General features: G+C 43.1%; 1 protein-coding gene across 23 annotated transcripts in view; it reads right to left on the bottom strand.

The window, feature by feature from the left end:
- The window catches only part of LOC146967415 (calcium/calmodulin-dependent protein kinase type II subunit gamma-like), a 42,206-nt gene that overhangs the window by 22,757 nt on the left and 6,149 nt on the right, over positions 1-13,300 (bottom strand). For all 23 annotated transcript variants that reach the window (XM_085761873.1, XM_085761875.1, XM_085761879.1 and 20 more), the window contains exons 3-8: positions 9,897-9,956; positions 5,551-5,605; positions 4,640-4,705; positions 2,631-2,703; positions 1,164-1,266; positions 583-666 (exon numbers count right to left, since the gene is read on the bottom strand). In XM_085761873.1, the coding sequence (XP_085617999.1) occupies positions 583-666; positions 1,164-1,266; positions 2,631-2,703; positions 4,640-4,705; positions 5,551-5,605; positions 9,897-9,956 (441 nt within the window). The remainder of the gene's footprint in view (positions 1-582; positions 667-1,163; positions 1,267-2,630; positions 2,704-4,639; positions 4,706-5,550; positions 5,606-9,896; positions 9,957-13,300) is intronic.

Below are 13,300 nucleotides of genomic sequence, written 5' to 3'. Positions count from 1 at the left end.
TTAGGAAAAAGATATTTCATTTTTCATTTTTATAGCACATTTCAACACAAGAAAACTCAACGTGATTCACAGTTGTATCCACATGACAACAGGTGACAATGCAGACAATTAAATACAAAAAAAGAAGAGGTCAGTTACTCCATTACTTCCTCTTTTTTTTTTTAAATGCTCTGCAGGATTTTATAGCTTATACATCTGCAATGTTTTCCATTATAATATCTTTAAAATTATTTGTCATATAAGAAGCAAAGAAACAGTAATTACCCATTACATTGACAATGGAGTATTTTATCTTTTTCAAAATACTGGTTATTCATTTGGTTTCTATATAAAATAATTCCTGTGAACAATAAAAGTTATTATGGACACATTACTCCATTACTTCCTGAGTAAGAAGTTGTTTATTTGCGGTTCTCTCAGATTATCTCGCCGCAGTGTTTCCATGCTGTTTACCTTTTCAGAAATGTTTTTCACACTTCTGTTTCCAGGCAGTTTAACCAGTTCAAGCTTAAACAGAGTTTGGTGTTTGTTTGCTGATTGCAACAGGTTAACTGCCCAAAGCTGAAATGCAAAAAAACTTACCACAAGCCCATATGTCCACAGGCTTCCCATAGGGGTCCTTCCTCAGGACTTCAGGTGAGAGATAACCAGGGGTGCCCGCAAACCCTGCCCGACAGGAAAAAAAAGAGGACAGCACTTCACTGAACTGATCGCTGCCTTTTATTAAAATAAGTTTTACATCTTAAATTCTTTGGTATGGTTTTGTGAATGGCTCAGATGATGATAGGGGGACCTGCTGGACAGATTACGACAGTGTAAAGTCACGAGAAAAATGCCCATTAATCATCTTGTCCCCCGCCGGAGAGTCGGCCAAATGCTGGCAGCTCGCTCGGCTGTTGGCCAAGACACAATGACCTAAGCATGAAGTGGAAAAGTGTCTGTGAGGCTCTTCAGCGATGTGCACAAACATCTTTAGCTTCCAAGAGGATGGGCGGACAGCAAGGCGAACAGGCGGGCGGATGTATATCGTCTGACTGTATATGAAAGACTTACTCTGCAGTGATTCGTTTACTTCCAAGTGTGAGGACAGTAACAGATCACGTAACGGGGTCCAACACATTTGATGTTAATATGTGTGTCATCTCTGTTTGTGCTTTTCTTACCAAACCAAGCTTGCTGGTCGCCCTGCACTTCAATAGCGAGGCCGAAGTCTGCCAGCTTCACTGCAGCTCCCTTCATCTTACTGGCCAACAACAGGTTCTCCGGCTTCAAGTGAGGGAGACACACACACACAGACACACACGCACGCGGTGAAGCATAATGTAGGACAAGAGATCAAGACATTGAGAGACAGATTGTGACAGGCGCTCCTCAGAAGAGCTTTTTCTCAGAAATATTTATATTTGATGTGTGGGGGTTGGGTTAAGGTGTGAGGAGGAGGCGATGGAGAGACGGAGGAGGAGGAAGGAGGAAGAAGAAGAGGACGGGGTGGTTGAGAATCTCCACCACACCTTATATGGGCATGGGTTCGTAGCCATAGAAACCACCCGGGAGTCATTTAGGCAGCACTGCAGACTGCATGCTAAATGGAAAAGTGTACTTAGCGAGGAGGCGAGCAGCGTTGTGTGTGGCGTTCGTTTCTAAATGGCCGTTGTTTGGGCAGTAGCAGGACATAAAGGGCTGCAGTAAAAGCCCACTCAGGATAAAAGGCCAACAAATCAGACAGGCAGTGCTCGAGGTAATAGCGTTATTCTCCGACACAGAGCACGCACACACACACACAAAAGCCGCCCACACGTGTCTCAGACATCCCTTGAGATAGTTTTTTTTTCTTCTCTCTTCTCCTTCCTCCACACACACATACACACACATTGCGGTTTCTGCTCAAAAAGGTACAGTTCGATACATATTAATAACGTCGTTCCTGCCAGGAATTATTATTATCGCCACCGCAAACTGGGTTAAGAAAAAAAAAGAAAAAAAAAAAGAACTGCTTGCTTCCTCCTCTACTCTTTGCGTTTGAGCCTATCGGCAATTTGGGACGACTCAAGCCCCTCCCCCCTCCTCCTCCCGCACTGCTCCATGGGTGGTGTGATGTCACATGGGTTGTCCTGGCAACTCCTGAGGCTCATCTATGCCTTCACCTCCTCCCGCATGAAAAGACCCCCTTCACATCAGCGCAAACTGTGTGTGTGTCCGTGTGTGTGTGTGTGTGTGCATGTGTTGTTCGAGTCCTTGTCTTTTCCTTGCCACAGGTGAGAGACAAACCCCCTCCACGTGATCATGACTCACCAACTCTGTGCTCGACACGAACACGTATGCATGCATGCACACACATACAGACACACACACACACACACACACAGAGTCGTGGTCAAGGACAGACAAGTTGACAGATCTCAGAGCAGATAGACGGAGAGAGGATGAAAACGGTAGACGACACAGAAAGAGAGAGAGAGAGACGCAGGGGAAAAATAAAATAAAAAAGAGATGGAGGCAGAAACGCATAGAGAGAGAGAGAGAGAGAAAAGGGAGAGATGGAGCAACCGAGAGCCATCTGTGTGTTGCCATGGCCACGAGCAGAGGTGTGTGCGAGTGTGTGGTTGTCACGGTAACGGGCAGCCACTCACCTTGAGGTCTCTGTGCACAATATCATGCTGGTGGATATGATTGACACTCTCCAAGATCTGACTAATGCAGTGGCTACGGAGAGAGAAGAGGGGACAAACAGAGAGAGAGAGAGAGAGAGAAACGTGTCACTCAGTCACTGCCCTTCATTACAAAATATACAAATAAATAAATAAATAAATCAAACATCACGTAAACTCCTCTGCATGATTCGTCTGTCATGTGTTTTTTTCCACTTGAAGCCTGGTGGATTATGGGCTGGTTACAGAACTGACGCATTTCATTGCAACACTTTTCAAAGCTATCCTTATTATTAGGAGGAGAGGAACCTGATAATAACATGAAACCGGAGCCGCCGCCGCCACCGTCGTCGTCGTCGTCGTACATTTTTAGGTTAGACTGATGATGAAATGCTGAAACAATTAGTCAATCAACAGAAAATAAACAGCTTATTTATTTAAACCATTTTTCCAAACCATTTTCTTGTCACAGCTTCTTCAATACGTGGATTTGGTAATTTCTGTATCCTATATTTGTAAAATGAACATCTGAATATGGGGCTTTTGGACAATAAAGGCATTATGAGGACATTGGTGTTGGATTTAGGAAACTTTAAGTGGCATTTTTCACAATTTCATGACATTTCATACACAAAACCAGTTAACAGAGAACATCAGTTGATCAGCTGGTGTTGCAAACAGGCGGTGGGATGCCTGCAAATCATTCCCATTATATTCTGATCCAGCGAAGGCTGAAGCTAAGTTACACAACAAACATTTACTATTCAAATCACTATTATTTTTCAAAGTCTTTATCCAGGTTCTGTAGTTTAAACAATCAATACAAAGAAACTTGTGTGGGAGGCCTTACACCACGCAGTCAATAAATCTCTATCCCAGTAGCAATTTAAATAATGGGGGCGTCAATTCAGCTGCCACTAATACCATTGCCATTATTTCTCAATTCTGGCTGGTGAATGTGTTTTCACACCAGCCTGGTTGGTGTGCTGGCTCATGCTGGGTCTTGTCATGAGTCTTTTCCTACAAGCCAGTTCCCCGACCACCTTATTCAGCCCTACACACACACACACACACACACACATACACACGCACACCGCAGTGTCAGGCTCCACGTTTCCACTACTCGGGGGCTCATGTTCATGTCACGTCTCTAGAAAAGGTTAATGGGTCAAAGGTTGGGACGGCTTGAGAAAGTGTGGCCGAGGCTTAATCCATGTGGGCTTGGTTTCTGTGTGTGTGTGTGTGCGTGCGTTTCCAAAGCCCCCCTATGAGTATGAACAGACAAAGACCCTTAATCCAATTGTACAACAGACTTCATAAGCCACAGACCACACCGCCAGAGGAAAGAGAAAGAAGAAGCACTCCGAGGAGGAGGGGGAGGGGGAGGAGGAAGTGGAGCGGGAGGGGAGAGAGAGTAAATGTCACAATGTCAACAAAATGTCACAAAATTGTGAAAAATGCCAATATAATTTCACAGAAGCCAAGGTGATGTCTTCAAAGAGCTTGTTATGTCCATTCAACGACACAAATCTCCAAAGATATTCAATTTACGGTGTCACGAAACATAGAAACGCAACAAAAGGCTGACAGCTAGAACCGGAGAAATTTGGCTGATGATGGTAAATATAAGAGGAGGATGTTGAGTGGTGCACGTGGCCGAAGAGACAAGGGAGACAGACAAGTGTATTGATGCACCTGTTGACTGGGTGGGGCGGCGGCGGTGGTGGTGGTGGGGCATTGGCTGACAAGAATACAAGCAAACCAATTACATCCACCACCGTGTGTCTGTGTGTTCATACACATACACTGAGAGTGAGTTATTCACATATTTAATGGGATTAAATGTGTGTGTGTGTGTGTGTGTGTGTGTGTGTGTGTGTGTGTGTGTGTGTGTGTGTGTGTGTGTGAGCGCATGTGTGTGTGTGTGTGTGTGTGAGCGCCATGTGTGTGTGCATGTAAATGTGAGCAATGGCTCTATAGGAGGTGCTTACCTGGCATCAGCCTCACTGTAGTACTCCCTGGCTACGATGTCTTCAAAAAGCTCTCCTCCTGTCACCCTGGGAGGGGGGTGGGAAGAAAGAAAGGAAGGAAGGAAGAAAGAAAGATGGAAGGTAGGATGGAAAGAAAGAAAGAAAGAAAGAAAGAAAGAAAGAAAGAAAGAAAGAAAGAAAGAAAGAAAGAAAGATGGATGAAAGGAAGGAAGGAAAAAAGAAGGGTAGGAAGAAAAGAAAGAAAGAAGGATGGAGGGAAGGATGGAAGGAAGGAAGGAAAGAAGGATGGGGGAAGGAAGGAAGGAAGGAAGGAAGGAAAGAAGGGTGGAGGGTAAGAAAGAAAGAAAGAAAGAAAGAAAGAAAGAAAGAAAGAAAGAAAGAAAGAAAGAAAGAAGGATGGAGGGTAGGATGGAAGGAAGGAAGGAAAGACAGAAAGAAAAAAGGTAGGATAGAAGGAGGGAAAGAAAGAAAGAAAGATGGAAGGAAGGAAGGAAAGAAGGATGGAGGGTAGGAAGGAAAGAAAGAAAGAAAGAAAAAGGGTAGGATAGAAGGAGGGAAGGAAGGAAGGAAGGAAAGAAAGAAAGAAAGAAAGAAAGAAAGAAAGAAAGAAAGAAAGAAAGAAAGAAAGAAAGAAAGAAGGATGGAGGGTAGGATGGAAGGAAGGAAGGAAAGAAGGATGGAGGGTAGGAAGGAAAGAAAGAAAGAAAAAGGTAGGATAGAAGGAGGGAAGTAAGGAAGGAAGGAAAGAAAGAAAGAAAGAAAGAAAGAAAGAAAGAAAGACAGAACATGAGGAGCCAAAGGAAGAGAGACACAGGGAGGCAAGACAGAGCAGTTGTTAGCATACACAAACAAACCGCAGTCACGCGCCGGGATAAAATGTCACTGTGTGTCTGTGTGCAGAATATACTCACAGGTCAAAGACGAGGTAATGAAAGCCTTCCTCTGAAATGCTGTCATGGAGTCTCACTGCAACAGAGAGGGTGGGCAGTGAGACAGATCATAGTAATAAAAGACGAGAGTCGAGCAGCAGAAATAAAGAACTGCAGCTTTGTTTGACTGAAAATGCAAAAATCCAAAAATATTTGAGCAGGAGAATGAACCAAGAGCTCGAGAAATTACTGCTAACCACGGCTCTGTCGTATTGATTTTTTTTTTTTGCCTCACTGCTGTGATTCAACAGCGCATTCAGTGGTTAGGGGAATAACCACCATTTAATTAAACCCCACTCTCTGATTGCCGACACTGGGAAGGCGTTTTGTTTAGGATCAAATGACCAGCAGTTTTTAAAAAAATAACCCTTTTAACAAACACAACTCGTACGCCAAATTTCTATGCAGCTTGGATGTCGGCATTAGAGCGAACCATGAGCAACTGAGATTATAGAGGGAATGGTATTTCATATGTAAGCGACGTAATGGAGGTTTGTTCCTTCAAACAGTAGCACCTGCCTATGTTTAGGATGATTTTTTTGACATTCAGCAACAAATGCAGCGTGCACCCATTTCAATTATTCTACTTTTTCTAGGACTAAAATAACATAAATAAAACAAAAACAACACATAACAAAAACATGAACACACAGAGCATATTATCTAGAGTTAACAGAGTCAAAGTCTGGCCTGTGTGGTGTTATATATTTCGTCCATTTCTTCCACCATGAATCGGGATATATTTAGGGCTGCAACTAATGATTATTTTCATTATTGATTAATCTGTCGATTATATATATTGACCAAACAACCAATCACTGTTTCCCAAACCACAAGATGACGTCCTCAAATGTCTTGTTTTATCCGCAAACCAAGGAGATACTCAGTTTATTGTCATAAAAGGAACAAAGAAACTAGAAATATTCACATTTAAGAAGCTGTATTCAGAGAATTTTGACTTTTTTTCTTTAAAAAAACTACCCAAAACGATTATTTGATTTGATTATTCATTTAAAAATAGATTATTGTGCAATTAATCAATTACTTACTACTACCTACTCTAGATATATTTTTCATGTTATATTCATGGCTTCTTTTAACAATACTCCCTGCAAAACTTCATCAACAAATTCACCCAAACCAAAAAGACCTAAATTAATTTTGGTACCAATTACTGTAGGCTACTGTGTCACCCACATATAGGGGTATTTTTACACTAACCATTAAGTGGTTGCTGATGCATCTGTCACAGAAGCTGCGATTATGACTGATTGTATATTACATTGTATTTTACTATATTACATTGTATTTTACTGCAACTTGTGCAGCTTTGTTAGTAGCTATTCTCACAAGGTGGCTGTTCTTCATCCCTGGGTAACAATGCTCCGATAGTTTACCAGGGAGATTAAGTTTCAAAGAGCACAGCAACAGTCTAGACAAACACGACAAAAAATGAACTGCAGATGAGGAGGGTGCTGGAGATCAGGAACCAGGTTAGGAAACTTTTTTTTTTCCTCTCCTCACTCATGTTTATAAAAACAACAAAAATGAAACAGGAGTGCTTGTTATCAGTAATGTTTTCCTGATTACTGCCGGAGATAAGTGATTGCCTTAGTCAAGAACAGAAAAAATAAAAGTGGTGGTTACAGTAATGAGCTCACATTACCACGGTACTGCGGTTATGCGGTAACCACTCGGGCCCTACTGTCAACGTAAGTTTAACAGCAGCAGGATGACAAAGCAGAATCCAGGCAGCGGGAGCCAGGCGTTGGAGACGGAGGCCTGTGATACAGCTTAGGTTTAGTGTCAGGGAAGCCACAGTTATCGTTATGTAAAATGAATATCAGTTGTATAATAAGACGAAGTAGGATGGCCCTGCAGCAAGAAACAAGAACGACTGCTCTTTCCTCCTCCTCCCATCTTCTTGCTCTCCCTCCATCTGTCTCCTACTCCTCCTGCTTTCGTCTCTCCATCTGTCTCTTCTTTTTTTTGTGCCCTCTTTTGCCCAAACTTTGAACGCACACGCTGCCAAAACATGTCAAAAAGAGGAGAAAGGACACGAGAAAGGAGGAAAAATCTATACATAGAGGGGGTGGGGGGGGGGGAAGAAGAAGAGAACAGGAAAAGTAGGCGAGGGGCAAGTGAGTGCCTGGGGGAGGGGGAGGGTGGGCAACATAAAACTAGGACATGAGAGGAAAGAAAAATAAGGAGCGCAGTGGGAAAGGTGTCATTGATTTGGTCATTTCCCTCCTTTGTATTGTATTGTGCCTTTTAAAATAAAACCCGTCTCCTCTGGACATGCATTTTATTTTGCCACTGTAATATGAATTCACCACAATTAATTAGCACAATGTTGCAGCCAGAGTCGACATGTCAAACAAACAGCCTCAATGCCAGAAAGTGAAGAAAACCATATGACAGACGCCTCGGGCTAACCCTTATTTTGTGTTTTTTTAAAAAGTCAACACTGGTGGTGACATCACCTACATATGCTTCTGTCACGACGGCTGCACCGCTGACTCCAACACAACGACTCCTCAGCAGCAGAGCTATCAGTCCTGACTGAGTGACTGAGCCGTTTGCATCCTGTTGATACTGATTCAAAGTAGCAACGTTGAAAAAACCCACTAACTACAGCCATCACTTCTTCTTCAGCTGCACATAACAGACTCTGCATGCGCCATTTCTCTGTAGTCTGGTATTTTAAGTCCTTATGGTGTTAGGAAGCTGGCTCGCTTTCACGGATCACCATGGTAACCTATGCTGCACACAGCTAACAGGCTAACCTAAGAGGATCAGATCAAAACCTGTGATCACATCGCTAAGGAGGGGTGGGGGTGAGGGGGGAAATAGTGACAATTATGACAAACAGAGGAAAGATTTGTAATTTTTTTTTTTGCACAACCACGTGTCCACTCCACTTCTAACGCACACAGAGAGAGTAAACCACTAACAGCATAATGAACAGCGAGTGTGGCTTTATATTAAATGACAGAAACCTTGTTAATTATTAATCAAGCTTCTGTTATTATAACTGATAGCATTATTGAATGTAAATGGCTTTTACAGTCTGATTCTCCGGGTAAAGTGAAGAAGAGACTTGAAATCATTTTGACTCAACAAGACGGATGGAGACCCTTTTAAATCCACACACACAGTGTCCGGTCGGACAGACCTGCTCATGCACGCATTTGTTGCCAGCTGTCATGTTTTTATTGTTCAGGTGCCTGAACACTTGACATCCATGGGTCTATTGACTGTGTTCAAAATCATCCTATAGATGAGGAACTTCAACATCATCCTCCATGTACCAACATCTGATCATCATTATTAGTTTAGTTTTATGATTTAAAGGTACCATCCCAGGTGGCTCATTTTTGCAAAATCTGAGTATATCTGGCAAGTATTAGACAGTTATCGATGACATAAGCGATTTGACATATCAATGACGAAATTTGGTCGTCTGTGTAAGGAGCAGGGGTCGAAATTTGTCCTTTCAATCAAATTAGTCTCAGACAACTTTGGTTGGATGGCCCATCTGTCAGTCAAACTGCCAAGTCATGCAACCGCCATCTACATTCATTCACATTCACAGGACACATTTGTGTTTTCAGCAGCGGTGTGCAAGGCAGAGAGCCTCCACTCTCCCTGTAACAAGTTACGAGTCATTTATCCAACATCACAATTAGTCCCAAGCCGTTTAATGACGGTAAAAATGAAACACAAGGTAAATATCCTGCATAGTTCTTCTGCTCTGTGCTACTCCGATCAGAGTGGCAACTCTAGCAACAATTGGACGGAGGGGGTGGGGGCTTATCAGTTGTGCAATTCCAACAAAAAAATAAAAAAATAAAAAAAGTCCAGCCGCCTGGGATGGTAACTTTAAGCAGCTTGCTTAAAATCAAGAAGCACCTGCACAGCAACAAAATCCACTCCCATCACATCAGAAACCAGGATTTCTCAGCAAATAAATTAGTCGGCGGGCGTATGTGGTTTTCTCAAAGTCAATGTAAAAGATTATCTTGGTTCTGTAAACAGATTATGTTGCTTAAATGAGGACTAGCAAGATTTAAAATATAACTGCACACCTGTACAGTCTTAACAAGTTCCATTATTATTTTTTTTAAACTACTATGTGCAAGGTCAAGAACAAACTTTCATGGTCAACAACATACAGCGATAACACTTCTGGTTTCTGTGCTGCAGATTCTCAATATTTGAATTAAAATGTGATCACAACAGAGCTGGTGTATTTCATGCTCTCAGCTCGAGCAACAACAGAAGAACTGCACGTCACACATTTTGTTTTTTTGTGCACAATAACTCACCGATGTTGGGGTGCTTCAGGAGACGGCAGATACGAGCCTCTCTCTCGAGCTTCTGATGGTCTGAGGAGAGAAAAGTCACAATTAGGACGAGTTACTATGTTAGAGAAAGAGCGTATACATACACCATGATACCTGAATTAAACAGCACATCAATAAACATGATAAGATTCAGTGCAGTGTGGGAATCAATGAATGAATTGGTGAGTAAAATGTACTGAAGTTTGTTTTTTTTGCCATTTGTGTATATAACTTTATTTGTGAGGTGACAGTGCAGATAGTGTACGGAGGGGAAAGGTGGGCAGGGGGAGAGAAACATGCATGCAGCACAAATCGAAACGAGGATGTTGTGGTTATACGGTGCGGGTCGCAACCAATGGGCCACCAGATGCTACACATGCACCAGCTTCACTCTGGTTCTCACCGTCAGCTTCACTCAAAGCAGTGTTTTCAACAGCAAGTCAGTAATGGCGGTGGGTTTTTACTTCAACTTGATTTCACTCCCTTATATAGTTTCCTTTGTTGTAATTATTTACTTCGGCATCAGCTGCAAACAAAGTGAAATTGCGCATTTAAATAATTGTTGCGCAAGTATTTAAATGCAAATATTTAAGGAAGCATTTGTTTTTGTCTACATGAATGCAAATCCTTCAGGCCGTGGCGCTAACCTATTAGTAAAAACATTCGTTCTAGCAGAGCGGTTTGTTTCTGAGAGGTAACCGTCGCGAGCTCGGCTCCAATGATCTCATGTGTGGTTTTATTTGAGGTTATTAAACCGTACGCGCAAATTAATGAGGCCGAGTGTAGCGGTAGGTGCACGGGTTTGCACGTGCATGGATATGAGTGTGTGTGTGTGTTTGTGTAACGGGGTTAGTGTGAAGCCCAGTTAAGAGAACATTGCAGTGTTTGCACTTCTTGCCTGGGAGGGGATGTTAGCAAGAAGAGCACACAAGCCTCATGTCCAAACCAACATCCTTGTTTGAAAGTTTTCACTGAATCCTGCAGCAGAGTATTTGCATATGCACACGTATTCGCACATGCGTGTTTGTGCGGGATGTTGATGTGTGTGCGTATGTGTGTGTGTGTGTGTGCGTGTGTAAAAACCACATGACACTGTGACTTGGCTCCCTCCTCACATCGCTTTAGGAGGGGGGGGGGGGGGAGTGGCCACAACCAAATGCTACAGCACAGCCATGCAAGCGCAGGTCACGGGTCACTCGGGGTAACTAAGTAGTGAAGATCCACTATGTAGTACGACTCAGCGTGTACACCACACCTCACACACACACACACACACAATGAGGCAGCCTAACCAAGATTTGCATTCATTTCCCCAGTGCAGCTACAGCCTCAGATAAAATTCACTTGCTGCTGCTGCTGCTGCTGCTGCTGAGCAATCAACTACCACCTTACCCGCATTTCTACAAAATCAATGCAGTAATACAGGAGGACATAATTATAAAAAAGCAGTGTCACTTTCTGCATCGTCTGTCCCCCCCGTTCTCCTCCGTCTTCTTTCCCTAACTTGTTGCTAACTTGGACAAGTTGTAAAGCCGCTGTCGGGTGTTTTTTGAAGACATGTCTCCTGTGCTCCAACACTTTCCACGCTGTCCAACCCCCTCCTCCCCCCCTTGTCATCTCCCTGCAGGTATAGATTTCCCCTCATTGGAGAGAATGCAAGTGAATAAGGGAGAGACCTGAACCTCCTAATTACACCAGTGACGCAGGACGGAGGAACAGACAGAGACAAGGAGGGAGGATTACACAGAACGTCCATTTGCTAGAAGAGGATCACAGCTCCCTGGTGTGTGTGCGCGTACGTGCGTGCGTGCGTGCCTGTGTGTGTGTGTGTGCGTGTTTGTGCATAGCTGACTACCCTGGTGCAGTGTCACTGCAGCACTCACTAATTCATTCAATCTCCTTATTTGTTGGTGCGAGAGTGTGTGGTAGGAGAAGACAGGAAAGAGAGGGCTGGAGGGTAATTACTGGCACTTCCTGCTACTCTCTAATTGGCCATCTGCTTTGCCATGGGGCGGGCTCACAGCCATCTTACATCAGCTGAGGAGGATGGAGAAGACCCAACACACACAAGTACACATGTACACTACACGCACACATGCACACACACACAACGCTCTCTGCCACACATACAAAGCTGACAATCTGACTGACGGCTTGAGGATCCAGTTCAATCTGTTTCAGGCAAGTTTACATCCAAACTGTTAGGCCTGGGAAAGGCTGACAAATAAAACACCACTTTGTTGTGACACAGTCTCAGTAGTGATACTGGGCCTGTTTTTTTGGGGGGGGGTGAGGAGAATAGAGGTGTTTTCAGAAGATGTTTAATGAATATGACACAATACTATCAGCATATGATGAGCAGATATCTATTGAACTGTGAAGACACACTTCATACAAACTTAACCTGGATACAACTGACTGGGTTTTTCTTTAAAATCAGGAGAAACAAGACTAAGACCAAGCTATGAGCACATTTTGTTATCAGGCGCCAAGTTGCTTGTTTTCTTAATGACAAAGCGTGGTTATACAGATATTTACATGATGCCACCTTAGGGTATTTTGGTTCTGACAAATTTCTGACTGATGTAATTACCGAAAATTTGTGCTTCCCTCATATCAGCATCTTTCTGTTTTACTCAGCTAGAAAAGAAAATCTAATGTTCTCTTAAAGCTATTACTGAAAAAAAAAACTATTACGGCTAATGTCTACAAACCATATGAGTTTCAGACTGAGCACCTCGCCAAATGTCTCTAATGTAACTGGCTAATTGGAAGAGAAGTCCCACCCAGGTACTTTGCTGAGGCAGAACATGATGAGGTCTCGGCTCGCCGCTCTTCCTGCAGTTACAAATATCTGTGGGGGTTTGAATTTGGGGTTTCTTTCCTAATGTAACAGAGCCTAGTTTAAGTCTGGCTTTTCCATAGCCTTCCATAGTCTTGTCTGCATTTTCAAATGCAAAGATCAAAGCCCATGCAGTCATCATGTCAACCGCTACCGCTAACAGTTTGCCAGCTTACGTGGCGAGATGACGTACCTCACTCACTAATCCTGACAACAACGCTTTCTTCAGTCAGCTGCTTCTTGATCCGTGGGAAAACAAGTCATCAGCGTTTACAACACCAAACCTGTCTGAATCACTGCTCAAATCAGACGTGAATAAGTGATTCAGAGGTTTGAACCCTGGCTGTACTCCGGGGAGACGACGCAGCCAAAATGTGCCTGGTTGGGCAACGATAATTATGAAACCGACTTGTTCTGCAAGAGGTCGGTGAGCTAAGAATCAACAGACAGGAGGGTTTTTAAGGAAATTGCTGATCAATAAACACTATAGAGAAGCACAACTTAGATTATTTTCAGTGGGACAATAACACAACCCTGAGACTCT

This window comes from Trachurus japonicus, chromosome 19 (genome assembly GCF_045865225.1).
Source record: "Trachurus japonicus isolate A0001 chromosome 19, Traja_1.0".
NCBI classification, from domain to species: Eukaryota; Metazoa; Chordata; class Actinopteri; order Carangiformes; family Carangidae; genus Trachurus; species Trachurus japonicus.
Note: the sequence above shows the minus strand (reverse complement) of the source record. Positions and strands in the feature narration are given on the sequence as shown.